This window comes from Indicator indicator, chromosome 32 (genome assembly GCF_027791375.1).
Source record: "Indicator indicator isolate 239-I01 chromosome 32, UM_Iind_1.1, whole genome shotgun sequence".
In the NCBI taxonomy this organism is placed as follows: Eukaryota; Metazoa; Chordata; class Aves; order Piciformes; family Indicatoridae; genus Indicator; species Indicator indicator.
Genome location: NC_072041.1, coordinates 1025756 through 1040653, shown reverse-complemented (window position 1 = coordinate 1040653; position 14898 = coordinate 1025756). Strand labels below are relative to the sequence as shown.

General features: G+C 51.0%; 1 protein-coding gene across 1 annotated transcript in view; it reads left to right on the top strand.

The window, feature by feature from the left end:
• Nucleotides 1-14898, top strand: part of PRDM16 (PR/SET domain 16) — a 178501-nt gene that overhangs the window by 137198 nt on the left and 26405 nt on the right. Inside the window, exons 6-8 of the mRNA XM_054394822.1 lie at nt 5977-6079; nt 12021-12219; nt 14056-14203. Of these exons, the coding sequence (XP_054250797.1) occupies nt 5977-6079; nt 12021-12219; nt 14056-14203 (450 nt within the window). The remainder of the gene's footprint in view (nt 1-5976; nt 6080-12020; nt 12220-14055; nt 14204-14898) is intronic.

The window sequence follows — 14898 nt, the reverse complement described above, 5'->3', positions numbered from 1 at the left end:
CCGAGCATCCTGCAGGTGAGAGTGGGGAGATCTGGGAAAGAGGAAGTCTCAGAGCTCAGAGGGATCTCAGGGAGGAAAGATGTCCAAGAGAAGAGAACTCAGAGAGGAGAGATCTCAGGCCCTGACCAGAGTGACTCCTAAAGCTGGAAACAAATTTTCAGAGTGACTAAGCACTGCTGCTCTCTCCCCACTGCTGTCTCCTAGTGCTGGCTTTAACTTCATTTAATTTCTCATTCCTAGCAGAGTACATTTATGGTTTTTTTTCCTTCCCTGCAACAGGGACTCAGAAAGCAGGGAGAAAGGCTTTAACACTCCTGTTCAGTAGGCAGGCAACGATTTTTCCTGGCAAAGGTTTGTTTGTAAGCACATAAAGAGAAGAAAAGCTTTTGCAAGAAAAGATTACCCCCGAAAGAACAAAGCAGCTTTGTGGTGGGAAGAGCCTGGACAAGCTTTTAATCTTTGGAGGAAAATAAACAAGTTTAGCTGGGGAGGAGATGGTCCTTTGCACACACACAGCCCGGACCTCATTCTGTTCTTCTCTACACTCCTCTACCTTGAGAACATTCCCAGCAATGCACAGAGAATTTTCCTGGAATTTTGGTGAAGGAATTGAGAGCAGAATCTGGACTTCTGAATGCTGGGGGTTCTCCCCTTGCCCCAGTTTAAAGTGCTGCTATTTAGGAAGAAAACAGTTGAGACATTTCATTAACTACTTTTCAATTGTGAAACATTTTTTTTTTTCCCCACCTAAAGAAATGTTCCCCATTTTCCTTTCTATTTATTCTTACTTGGTAGGTAGTTTAAACAAACAGCAGATCCTTGACTGACTGAGAAAATGGTGTTTCTAAAGCAGGATTAGAGGGGGGGAAAGGGTAGAAAAATGCTAAGATTTGCTAAATGCATCTGGGAAAATGATACAGGACTTGTGTTTTATTTGTTCATGTGGCTACTGCTGCCTTCACAGGGCAAATACTGCAGCAGTTGAGCTGTTTTCATTCAGGAGACTGAAACAGTAAGGAGAATATATGCAATAAATAAAGCAGCCAGGAGTTTTTGGAATGCTAGGTGCTGCTTTCGTTTGTGTTGCATTCATTGGAGCCAACAGGAGCTACAGTGATGGCAAAAATCAGCCTCTAAAATCAGAGATATTTTAGATGGATTTTTACATCCAGTTTTGGGGACCTTGTTCAGGATTCCCAGGTATGGAATACAATGACCTAAAAAAAAAAAAAAAAAAAGAAAAGAAAAAGAGGAAATACAAAGCAATGTGGAAATACAAAGCAATGTGGCTCGGCTGAAACAAAGGGAAGGCGACTCCAAAGGAGGAAAACATCTGAACAAAAGCAAAATGTGCAGCCGCGTTCCGGCCAGGCACGCAGGAGGCCAAACTTTTGCCGTGCTTGCTGCTGCTCTACCCAGCCAGCCCCGCACTCGGGGCTGATCCCTGCCAGCAGCGGGGGAAAGATTTGCCGCCTTCTCTCATTGGGTTGCCGCTGCAGTTCCCTGTTTGCAGGGCAAGAATGTAAAGCAACCACTTTTCGGCTGGTTTTGAGTTGTCTTTGTCCATCACCTCTGCCGCACGCTGCTGCTGCTTCAGCGAGGGGGGGGGGGGTTGGGGGGGGGGAGGAATCCGGATCTTTAGGGAAGCTCTGCAGCTGTTTTCCCAGCTCGCTGGTGCCCTTCTCTCCCTAGCTGCACACGTGTTGCTGCAAGGAAGTGGAGATCAATAGCAGGCAGCACTCATGACAGCAGGTAAACAGCGCTGATGCGAGCTGGTTGCCTAAACAATGAGGGGAATACCCGGGCGGACTTTTCTCACTCGTATTCTATCTCCGTCTGCTGCCTCGGCGCTGGAAACGGCGAAGCAGGGGGATTGATTCTGAGCTATCTCTGTCTCCAGACCACTTTATCTCCGAGCAAAGATGCGCAGCTTTTGTGCCCTGCTCTGCGATCAGCCTCGGTGCGTGCCGATGTGCTGCAGTTTTACGTTATCGATACTCGCGGTAATTGCACCAAATTGTTTGGTTCTGTGCTGCAAAAACCTCGCAGTCAGCACCAGCTTCCTGGCACTCCGAGTTCCCATCCAAAAAGGAGCAGTTACAGAGCAGATCCAGGCTGGGAAAAAGGATTCCTCGGGGGTTTATTTTACTTTTCGTTTTTAATTCTTTCTGGAGCGCCCTGTGCCTACAATAATGTTGCTTTAAAAATCACCAAATGTGCTCTTTCCAATCAGCCCCGAACCTGAGTTCTGTTGTTAATTATTTTATGCCAAGGAGAACCGACTGGCCGTGAGGAGAGGTACCCCTCTCCTTGGGAGAAAGAAATGCTAATGCATAGAATTTTTAATAGAAATCCCGAACAGAAATGCTTGGTGGCCATAAACGTTCTGATGGATTCCTAAATCTTGGTGCACAACAAATAAGGAAATGAAATACAGCAGCACTTGCAATTCATTCAGAGCATCAGTAGCATGGTTATTGTAATGAAATGTTTGATGAAAGTAAAGTGACTCCAGCAGGATCTGGCTCTTCCCTGATCATTAATGAAGGCTGTGCTGTGGTTTTCTGCAAGGCTGTAGCAGCTCTGGTTTTGTCTGCACGAAGCTCCTCTGTTCTGGGAGCAAACAGGAGAGGTAAAGGAGTTAAAGAGGGCAAGGCAGTGGCAGCGTTAGCCAGGTGGTGTTAGAATCCCGAAGGATTTTCCCAGTGTAAAATTCGTGGCTGCGTCTATGAATTAGGGGGAACTTTTAGATCGTGGTTTGTGTTTTGCTACTCGTTTGGTTTTGGGTTAGTAGCCAAAAGAGAAATGTCTTTAAATAGCGATTTTGCGTGGGTTTCTTTTTTCCTCTTTGCGAGCTGCAAGAGATGGTAAAATGTTAGTTCAGTTTTCTTGAGTTCTGTGCTTATTCCTCATCTTTCTTTTGTTTTTCAGACAGGTTTGCCATCAAACTCAGGGTGGTTTGGTGCTGGGAAAGGCTTTTCTTGTTGAACAAGCAGGCAGGAAAGAGAGTTAACTACAAATAAATTATATCTACATATATTTTTTTTTAAAAAGAGATAAAAAGGAGAATTTTATCCCACTTGTAGTTCGGGGTGGAATGCACAGAAATTATCTCTCTGGTCCGCATGGAACAGCTGTGTTCACCTCCTTACAGCTGTACTTAAGCATTTATCTTGCTGTCCCATTTGCACTGTTCAGGATTTTCCAGCTAAGGGTCTCAAAGCTCTGCACATTGAGATCCTGAGGTGCCTCCAGCTGCACGAGTTCAGTTTTCCTTTTTTTTTTTTTTTTTTTCCCTGGTTGTTTCTCGGGTAGATGAGGATGGATTTGTGTTCAGTGGAAGAATTGGTTATAAACCTGTGGAAAAAAACAGGTGATGCAAATTCTGCTGAGGATTGTGGCAAGCGCGAGGGTGAGGCTGTGCGGTTTGGGGCATCTTGTAAATTGCAGTTAGATTTAATTTCTCCAGTTAAATGTTCGGGTTTGCGGCCACGGCACTTGCTGCTTTGACCATGTCACTGAGAACGTTCTCGGCCTTTTCTGCTGGGCTCCGCCGGGCTGTTCGTACACAAAATATTAAAGCATTTGCAGCTGGAACTGCAGGAGGTTTAGAGGACGCTTAAGAGAGAAGAAACGGAGGCGACTGGAGGAATCCCAGCCCCGGTGCGGGCTTTATTTACCAGAACGGCTGCGTTCAGGCTGGCCCACACTAAGCGGGGCTGCGTTCCCCGAGGTTTTGGCGGCGATTGCCTCCTTCCCTCCCCGCTGGCCCCGGGCACAGCGGCAGCAGCTCGCAGCCGCTCCGGCCCTAACTTCGCTTCCCCTCGCTCCGTGCGGTAGCTCCCGGCCCTGCCAGGGAGGAGTCCCGGGCCCGCGGGGGATGGCCTTTGGGGACGGGGCTGTGCCGCCAACCCCGCCGCAGTATCCCGCAGCTGCTGAGCGTCGCCCGGAGCCAACAGGTCAGGAGTCCCCTGGTGTCCCCGGGGCTCACGCTCGGCAGCGGCCAGAGCCCCGCGGGCGGCCCCGCCGGTGTCAGGCGGCCGCGGCCGGGCCAGGGACACCCCGCGGGCGGCGGAGTGGGGCCGTGGGCGGGCGGAGCCTGCCCCCTGCTGGGGCGGGCGGGGGCCGCGCTGCCGGCGCCGGGATCCCGCCGCTCCCGGTGCCGCTGCCCGGGTGTTTGCTGGGTCTGTGCCGGGAAGGGTGGGAGTCCCGGGGCGGGGGGTGGCTGCCGGGGCTCGCCCTGCCCTGGGGACAGCGCCTTGTGCCGGAGCGGAGCCTCCGCGGGCGCTGCGGGACAGACTCGGGCGTGCGGGGCCGGGCTGCGGAGTCCGAGGCTGCAAACGGGCTGCCCGTGTTGGCTGTAAACCAGCTTCTGTGTTTGGGTTAAAGGGTGGGGGCAAGAGGCTGGGGCCAGGCTCCGCTCAGTGGTGCCCAGGGACAGGACAAAGGGCGATGGGCACAAACTGGAACCCAGGAGGAGAAACTTCTTTGGCGTGAGGATGCTGGAGCCCTGGAGCAGGCTGCCCAAAGAGGTTGTGGAGTCTCCTTCTCTGGAGAGCTTCCGACACCCCCTGGCCGTTGTGATCCTGGGCAAGCTGCTGTGGGTGCCCTGCTTTAGCAGGAGGGTTGGCCTGGGTGATCCCCAGAGGTCCCTTCCAGCCCCACCCTGCTGGGATTTGAGGATTCTGTGTGTGCTTTTTTTTAAAGTGCCTTTCTGAAAGATGCTGTTTAGAGAGCTGCAAAAACCTGCATTAGAACCAGACCAGTAACATCCTGTGCTTGACAGAATCTGTCCTTAGGAAGCACTGCCATGGTCGTGGGACCCACAAGCAGTGTGAGCCCAGGAGTTTAGTTCTCCATCCATACAGGGAACCAGCAGCTCGCAGCCTGCTCCTACAAACAAACTGATGTCAGCACACATCCACCTCACAAACTCTGCCCTTCTGTCAGAGGGAATAAAGCTGATGGGGTCCACTTGTGTGTAACCTCAGTGTCACTGGGCTTGCAGCCATGGCTTCTCTGTGGGACATTAGAAGTGTCCTTCAACCCATGTTCTGCACTCTTGAAGTGGTGTGAGTGGGGCATGCAGCTGGGGCTTGGCCTCTGCCCTGGGTCACAGACTGTTTTCTGGTTTGTCCTCTGGTGTAAGGGTGAAGGCTTGGGAGTGCTGTATCAGTGCATCCTGGAAGGCTTGGAAGGTGGACAGTGTAGTAATTGGTGCACCTCAGAAGGTTCAGGTGAGCAGTGCTGTGCTCAGTGCACCTCAGAAGGTTCAGGTGAGCAGTGCTGTGCTCAGTGCACCTCAGAAGGTTCAGGTGAGCAGTGCTGTGCTCAGTGCACCTCAGAAGGTTCAGGTGAGCAGTGCTGTGCTCAGTGCACCTCAGAAGGTTCAGGTGAGCAGTGCTGTGCTCAGTGCACCACAGAAGGTTCAGATGAGCAGTGCTGTGCTCAATGCACCACAGAAGGTCCAAGTTCTGTGTGAGGTGGGAACTCTGAGCAAGGATAACCTGCTCACCTGGCATGGCTCAGATCTTGTCTTTAGGGGTCAGCTCCTCAGGCTGTAGGTGAGAGCAATCAAATAATTCTGAGAAGACACTGATTTCATTCTCTGAGCACCAGGCCAGTCTGGGCTTAGAGAAGAGGCTTAAAAGTGTGCATTCCATGGGTTCAGTCTTCCCTTGGCTATCACAAACACCCTGAGCTCACAGGAGGTAGGGCAAGCAATGAGAAAATTTGGTGTAGTTCCAGTGAGAGTGGCTGGTACCATAAATATTCCTTCCTTGTCCAACCACATGAGCTGCTGACACTGGTGGAGTGAAATAAAGGCAGAAAACAAGAGCTCTCAGTGGCAATTATCCCACAACTCAAGTGACAGCCTCCCCTGTTAGCTGGGATAATTGGAGTTGGTGGTTAAAATGTGGAATGCAAGGCCTTGCATATTTAACCTGTCTCTCAATTTCTGTTTCTGATTCCCAGATCTATTATAAAGTTATTAAAGAAATTGAGCCAGGAGAAGAGCTCTTGGTGTATTTGAAGGAAGGTGGTTATTCCCTTGGGAACATGGCGCCCAGCATGGAAGGTAAGGTCTCCTTTTGCCAGACAGGACCTTTCTGCACCTCTCAGCAGCAGACCCAGCAATGTTGGGAACCTCAGCTAGTGCCAAACTGGGGCAAAACCCCAACTGGTTCCTGCCCCTTCTGAACTGTCACTGTTTGCCTGTTTTACGCTGGTGAGAGCAGCTGCTGATAGCAAGAGCTTGCATTAACCTCAAGGCACCCAACAGATGAATTTGCTGCTCCTCTTGGAGGAACAGGCTGGGTTTGGGTATGACTGGAGGCGCCTTATTTTTGTGCCCAGGGTCTCCTTGTTTCTTTGGCTGTAAGCAAATGGGCCAAGCCATCCCAAGGCTTGCAAAGCACTGCAGAGCTCTAGATTCTTCCTTTTCATGATCCATGAAGATGGTGATGAAGCACTTCCCTTGTCATAAAAAGCAGCATGAAGCTTCTGGTCATCATTCTCTTAAGCTGTTGAGAGATTTGGGTTCAAGCTGAAGGTCTGTGAGTGAAGGGAATGGCCAGGCAGGGAGTGCAGCAGCTGCTGGCTCACTGAGAACCAAACAGGTTTGGGTTTTTTTCAGTATTCTCCCCCCAAAAAATTAATAATTTTCTTATTATTGGAGAAGAGAAGGCTCCAGAGAGACTTCAGAGTTGCATTTCGGTATCTGAAGGGGACCTACAGGAAGGCTGGGGAGGAGCTGTTCAGAAGGGGCTGTGTGGATAGGACAAGGGGCAGTGGTTTGAAACTGGAGCAGGGCAGATTGAGGTTGGGCATCAGGAGGAAGCTCTGCACTGTGAGGGTGGTGAGACACTGGAACAGGCTGCCCAGGGATGTGCTTGGGGCCCCATCCCTGGAGACATTCAAGATCTGACTGGATGTGTCCTGAGCAGTCTGCCCTAACTGGAGATGTCCCTACTCAGTGCAGGGGGGCTGGACAAGATAGATGCCTTTTGAGAGTCCCTTCCAATCCAAAGCAATCTGTGATTTTTGAGGCCAAGACAGAGAGATTAATAATTTCTGCCTGCAGGGATGCAGTAACCCAGGCTTGGTTTGGATTTTGATGCCAGGGAGAACTCAGAACCCTCAGCACTGCTTTGCACTTCCCTTTCTCCCACGCTTTTATTTGAAGAAGCCAAGAGTGCTCCTGGTTTGACATCCTCCTCATTACCTAACATTCATCTGTGTCTTCCTGCCCATGTGTGCTCCTTTTGCCACATAATTACTTCCAAATTCTAACGAGCCAACATTAAATATTTGACTTCTTAGTATTTTTTTTCCCCCCACCTTGGCCAATGCTATCTTCCTGCTGCCTCTGCACACCCCTGTTCCTAGCCTTAAATTAAGGAGAAAGAAAATGCCAAATTGTTCAGCACAAAGATAATTATCATAAAAAAAAATAAAAAAAGGAGAGAAATCTTTTATCCAAACCCCAGCCAAACACAGCAGACCCCTTATCACTGCAGGAATTTTGAGTAGGGCACTTGAACTCCTTTGAGATTGGAGTCTGGTAGATTAGCATGTAGATGCCACATAATTGTGTTCCCCTTGGTTTCTCTGAAAGCTATTAGGCACTGATTTATTTTTTTTCTGTTACATTCCTGCTTTGTCCTGAGTGTTACTGATGGAACTTAAGATAGGCACCACACAACCACAGATTCGACAAACAAGACATGAGAACAGGCAGCAATTTTTGTGTAGCTGGCTTGGGTTTGTTGTTTGTTGGGGTTTTTTGTTTCCTTTTTTTCCCCCCCTCTTTTCCTTTTCTTTTTTATCCCCTTCTCCCTGTGAGATACCAAAAGCAGTAACCTTTTGTGAAGGGCAGCATTTGCATTTGTGGTGCTGAAAGAAAGAGGGAAAACTTTAATGAGGACTTGTTTTCAAGGGCAATATTTTTAATTTTGGTACTTAAAGAAATGGAACAAAAAAAAAAAAAACAAAACAAAACAAAAAAAAACAACACCATAAAACTCCCAAACCCCAACCTCAACTTTAATGAACCTGCAGGCTCCAAACTGGCGATCTGATATAGACACAAAAATAGATACCAGGTCTTCTGGAGTCTGCCTGGGACTCCCAAGGCTTTTAGTCAGATTTCTATCAGTTCTTTAGGTCATCTTTTCACTTAAATTTTGGGTTTTTTCCCAAAGCCAAATGTTCTGAAGCAGTTGCATTTCTTTTCTTACCATCCGTCTCTTAGAGCTGCATTTCAGGATCTGCAGGGGACCTGCAGGGGACCTACAGGCAGGCTGGGGAGAGGCTGTTCAGGAGGGCCTGTGGGGATAGGATGAGGAGCAATGGTTTGGAACTGGAGCAGAGGAGGTGTAGGTTGGACATCAGGAGGAATTTCTGCACAGCGAGGGTGGGGAGACACTGGAACAGGCTGCCCAAGGAGGTGGTTGAGTCTCCATCCCTGGAGACATTCAAGCTCAGACTGGATGTGTCCCTGGGCAGCCTGATCTAGTTGGAGGAGTCCCTGCTGAGTGCAGGAGCCTGGACAAGATGTCCTTCAGGAGTCCCTTCCAACCTGATGCTACCTGTGAAGATTTTCCCCCTCTGCCCAGGCTGTTGTGTTGGATGATGGCAAAGGAAGGTTGTTGCTGCAATAGGAGCCTGGACAAAGCAGAGTTCAATACAATCAACCTCTGGTGGGGCAGCTCCTCAGCTTCTACCAACTGCACCTAACTTGTGTGACAAAGGACAGGGAAAGCTAGAAGAAAAATCTCTGAATAGTTATTACTGAGGTTATTGATGTGTTTCAGCCTACCCTGTAATGCCCTGGAAGGGACAGAAGGATGTCACTGGTAGCAGGCAGTGCTCTGCCCAAGGGTCTGCTTTGGAAGGGGGCTTGGAAGTTGTCCATCTTCAGCTGGGCAGGTAGTAAGTTACTCTCCATGGCTTCCAAACTCAAGGTGGATTTCTGGTTTCTAGAGGGTATGTTGGGCAAAATAAGATAAAATTAATCATTTAAATCTCCATCTGAAGTAAGAAGAATTCCATATGGGTTTGCAGAGGTGATGCCTTTGAGGTAAAAAGAAGAGAACAGAGTAAAGCTACTTCCTCCATTCCACGTTTCCAGCTGTGGGGAGCTGCCAGTTTGAGCTGGAGAGATGCTGGGGGGTTGTAGGAGCATCTTAAGAGGTGAAGTTCTCATCTGGAGGGCTTCCAGTCACTTCTGCAGGAGATCATTCTCACCTTGAGCCATCTCTGTGTCTGCAAGGGGGAAACATTTGATTTGAGGGGTGGGCTGTGAGGTGCCAGAGCAGTCCCACGCTGGCTGCAGTTAGGGAGGGATTTATCCTGGTACTCCACAGCCCATGGGCTGCATGAGTCAGATGAGCTCCTACCCACCTCCTTCTCTAGGAGTGGAAGAGAGAACAGAAATCAGGTCACATTTGTTAGTGCCAGTGACACTTGGGAGTACAGCTTGACATCTGAGGCTGTGAAAAGTGAAGGCTGCAGCAGATAAAGCCCTGGTTCAGAGCTGATGTGGGGAGAGATGGCACAAGGAGATTGTTGCCTCAGCCTCTGCAGTGCCTGCCTTGGGGACACTTGATGCTGTCAGCCTTGTCTCCTCTCACCCCAGCTCTGGACGTGTGGGGACTGAGAAGGTACCAAACACACCTAGTCACAGCCCTGGCCCCTCCTCACTTGCTGCTTTCATGCTGAGAGTGTTTTTGGTGCATAAACGTGCAGGGAAATGGTGCTGGGTGCTGGTGTGAGCTTCGTGCTGCTCTTACAGGTCCAAGGCAATAGCCAGGCCAGGATGCTGCAATTCTTTCTGCTTTCCTCATGAAAAGCAGGTTGGGTTGTTTTAATGGTAGGTTATACACAGTATTTGATACTGCCAGGGAGGGTTTTTTATCCTGATTTCCAGGTTTCCCTCCCCAGGGACATTAAGTGCATGAGGTAATTCTGGTGCTGTTGTGCACAATGCTGCACGCCAGCATTTCTCTGAGGAGCAGAGCAGGGCCTGATCCCCTCTGCTGTGAGGCGGCTGAGAGCAGCTCCAGAGGATCTGATCTGTCAGAAGGAGCTGAAATGGGACAGGGCTGGGCAGTTTTTTCACTTAGCTCTCCTTTTTTAGTCACAATCCCTTTTCCCCTCCCAAAGGAGAACGTCACCCTGCTGGATTGGATTTCTCTTTACATCCCTCTCCTCTGTGCTTCGGGAGCTGCTGGAGCAGCTCTGGATTTCACTCATTCAGGGTGCAGCACCACAGGACATGCTGCTGGATAAGCAGCAGGGCTCAGCTGCTGCTCTCATGGTGCTATTTGCTCTGTTCAGCTGTGTCTGACTTTTCCCAGCCCGTGGGCACGTCGATACTTTCCGTGTAGGTGCGACCAGGTTGGCTTTCATCTGCCTACAGAGCTTGCTGCTGCAGCAGCTTGGGGGATCTCCTCTTTCTCAGTCACCACAGCAGCAAGTCACAGGCTGATGGTGTGTGCAGGGGCACAGGGCGAAAACCACAGCCTCGGCTTGAAAGAGCTTCTTTGAGAGCAGCAGAGGAAAGAGATCGGTGCCCGAGCACGGGCGGTCGCTGGGTGTGATGCTGCTGTGCTCGTGCTCAGCTCACACCAGGGAGCAAAATTCACCCTGATTTATTTAAACCCCCACTGCAGACCTTACAGCACAGCCTAGGTGGTTGTAATGCATAGAGTCCTAGAATGGGTTGGGTTGGAAGGGACTTTGAAGGTGGTCTAGTTCCAACCCCCCTGCCGTGGGGAAGGACACCTCCCACCAGCCCAGATCCAACCTGGCCCTGAACACCTCCAGGGAGAAGACATCCACAGACTCCCTGGACAGCTCCGATGTAGGTCATGGATTCCCCCTTTAGAGTGAGGGTGGGGAGACACTGGAACAGGCTGCCCAGGGAGGCTGTGGATGCCTCCTCCCTGGAGGTGTTCAGGGCCAGGCTGGATGAGCCCTTGAGCAACCTGGGCTGGTGGGAGGTGTCCCTGCCCATGGCAGGGGGTTGGAGCTGGAGGATCTTGACGGTCCCTTCCAACCCATTTTAGAATTTTACCACAAGCTCTCCTTCTGAAAGCAACGTTGTCAGAAAGAAGGGCTCAAGCTTAAGCCAAAGAGGGGGACAGAAGGGGGACAGAGGGGAACAGGGCAGTACGGCCCCAGCGAGGAGTGGTGGCTGGGAGCTGCTGTGTCAGGCTGGCTGCAGGGTGGAGGAACCCAGAGCTATCCTCAACTCCCTCCCAGAGTTTGTTCTCCTGGAAAATTTACAGCTCTAAGCCAATTGTTTGGCTTGGCAGGATGGTCAGGATGCTGCCTTGTAAACTTAATAATAGCTGCCCTCTTTTTAATTTGTTTGACCTTGACTACAATAATTTATGATGTGCATTGCAGCCTTGCCTGCCTTTTCTTTTAAAGAAAAAAAAAAAAGAAAAAGCCCCAAACAGCACAGCACCAAAGAATGTGGCTCCTTCTTTTCCTCCCTTCTGTGGTGCTCAGGGTTTGAACTCCTCAGCTGTGATGGCACACTCTGCTTCTGCAGTTGTGTGGGGACCATGTTGGGATGAGATCTCATTAGGAAGGACCTTCTCCAGGCTTGTGCTCTGCCCCTTGGCTTTGCCTGAGGGTGGTTTGCTCTTGTTTGTTCTGAGGAAAAGCTCAAACGCCCTTGACTGCAACCACAGAACTCCAGCCCAGCCCTGCTCCTCGGTGTAGCTCCTGATCCTTGTGGGTCTGCACACCTCAGCCACAGAACAAGATCTCTCCTGGTTGTGTGATTCACTTTTTTCTCTCGATGCTTAAAGTGAAAGCAGCCTGGTGGCACAGCCCTGCCTCGCTGACTCTCCCCTGTCACTCGCAGATGTCCTCTCCCCGGGTGTCTGTTGGTAGATCCCCACTCAGGACTGTGTTCTCTTCACCAGCCCAGTGCTGGGTGAAACCCTTCAGGTTGCCCTGGGGCTGCAGGTGCAGCAGCCACAGGCCTGTGCTGTCTGTTGCAGAGGAGCACACGTTCCGCTGCGAGGACTGCGACGAACTCCTGCAGTCCAAGCTGGAACTGCGGCGGCACAAGAAGTACTCCTGCAGTGCTGTCAGCTCCCTCTACGAGACCCTCAACGAGGAGATCAAGCAAGAAGGGCTTGGAGATGGGCAGGTCTATGAGTGCAAGGACTGCGAGAGGATGTTCCCCAATAAATACAGGTACCAGAGGGTGGCCAGACCCTCCCCTGGCCTCTCCCCTCTCCGTTAACTCCTGCACAACCCTGGCCGGTGGTGGGAAGTGTGGGACCGAGGTGGAGCTGGGGACAGATCCCAGAGCTAGACCTTTCGTTTCCCCATAGCGTTAAAGAATCTCATTTTTAGGATCCTGCAGTGCCACTGAGTCTTGCACAGCCTTGGTTTTCACCCTGGTTTCATAGGATGATGCTTTTCATCACTCGGTGGTGGAACCCACAGTTCATTGATGGAATGGTTTGGGTTGGAAGAGACCTTAAAGATCATCTAGTTCCAGCCCCCCTGGCAGCAACAGGGACATTAATGGCAATTTAAAGTTTAAATTATTGTTTTCTGAATTCCCTGGGACTTTTTCAGGCTGCTAGACCTGTAAGGCAAGCATGAGAAGGGGGCAAAACCCAAGACAGCTTATTCTCCAGCTCCTGCTTTTACTGACGGAGGCAATTCTAAACAAGAATTAAACTTCTCTCTTTTTATTTAAAGGAAAAAAGAAAGTAGGCCCAATAATTTTTTTAACTGAAGGTTTGCATCTTCCAAGAGTAACCTGATAGTCTTCAAATGCTGCTTTAAAGCAGAGATCTAGATGGACTAAATGATCTTCAAAGGTCCCTTCCAACCCTGTGCATTCTATCACTTTTGAGCTCTAAATGGTTCAATGTTCAGAGCCAGTCTGAGGAAGTTGTGGGGTTTTGTTTCCAGTCTTTGTAGGATTGTGGGGGTTTAGCATTCTGAGCCTTCAGCGTTCAAGGTTTTCTCCACAGCAGCTCCCAGCACTCTGTATTTTGATGTTAATTTAGGCAATGTGTTTGCCATCTCCTCCAAGCGGCCTCTGGGTGTTTCCTGGCTCCCCTGCAGTGGCCTTGGGTCCGTTTTGCAGGGGTTAAGAGAAGCGAAGCCACCTGAGAGGTGCAGGATTTCCAGCCTGCTTGGTACCTTTTACATCACTTGGTCTCCACTCCTGCCCCACTGCCACCTGCAAAGGCTTTCCTCTGCTGCCACACATCATTTGGTGTCCCCAGCAGCAAGCTGCCTGCCGATGCGGCAGGATGGTGCTGGGAGAAGTGGAGCATCCCTCTGCCTGGAAAGCCCTCCCTGCCCTGGCCCCATTCCAGCAGCCACTCCAGGTTGCCATCGTGCTCCTGGGGGCAGGAGGCTGCCAGTTGGCAGAGGCTGGAATTGCTGTTCAGGACTGAAAGATGCCTGACGTTTGCAAGTGCAATGTGTTTGCACCTGATCAGGTTTCTTTCCAATGCTCAGTTGCTGTGTTCTGGGAAGCTGCAGGCTTCATGCCTGTGAAAACAGCACCAGGATAGCTCAGCAGCAGCAGCAGCTCATCTCTTGTCTTTCCCTGTGGGGATGCCACAGAAGCCTTGGTCACAAAGTGCTCATTTTTCCCTTCAGGAACCTGCAGGGTCAGGGCTGGTTTTCCTTTCCCTACTTGTAAATGGCCTTGGGTATCTAGAAGAAATAGCGTCAAGCACAGGGCACTTTGAGGCAGAGCAGGGGCCTGGGGCAGCTTCCACCTCTGAAGGAAATGCCAACAGCAGAGAAGGTGTTTGCACGGTGCTGCACCTCTCGTGGTCAGTGTGCTCCTCACCTCCTTTTCACAGAGGCTTTTGCAGTCCTCCTGTATGGGAGCTGCTAGCTCTGGAACCCCTCATCCCCCCCAGGGCTTCTCTGTCACCATCCCTGATCACCTCCCTTGGTTCAAACCTCCCGACACGGGGCAGGAGTTGTCTGCCCTGGCTGTTGGTGCCCAGCTGAGGTGGGTGCTGAGGAGCTCAGGCTGTCTGTCTTCCCCAGCCTGGAGCAGCACATGGTGATCCACACAGAGGAGAGGGAGTACAAGTGTGACCAGTGCCCCAAGGCTTTCAACTGGAAATCCAACCTGATTCGACACCAGATGTCCCACGACAGCGGAAAACGGTTTGAATGTGAAAACTGTGTGAAGGTACGGGGCAGGGGCACAGCTGTGCCTGCCAGAGGGTGCTGGGGCCTGGGCAAAGGGGCCTGGAGAATGGGTGAGCCGTGCTGGCATGGTTTGGTGGCCTGGCCGTGGTGTGGAGCCTGGTTACAGTTGTGCTCAGCTGGCCTCTGCACCTCCCTTTAAACGTGGAGCTCAGCCTGGCCCCCAGCAACTCACCTTTGGCCTTTCCCAGTGTCCAAACCCAGGTCACTTGGATACTGGGGAGCCTGCTGGGGTGGTGGGGGAGCCTTGTAGGGGGGCAGATGTGGGTAAGCCAGGAGCTGTCCAACTGTGAGCACCAGGGCACCTTGGGGAGCATGGCAGGACACAGCTCAGCCCTGATGCCTGAGGGTCAGGGATTGGAACAGGCTGCCCAGGCAGGTGGTGGAGTCCCCATCCCTGGAGGTGTTCCAGAAGCCTGTGGCCATGGCACGTGGGGACATGATTTGATGGCCATGGGAATGTTGGGTTGATGGTTGGACTGGATGATCCTAGAGGGCTTTTCCAACCCAAACAATTCCATGATTCTGTGATTATCTGCATGCAGCAGGCAGGGACCATCCAGGGGTGCTGATGCCAAACCCCCAAACAGAGTCACAAAAGATCTTTGGTTGGAAGAGACCTTCAAGTTCATCCAGTCCAACCCTCAGCCTAGCACTGCAAGGTCACCACTAAACCAT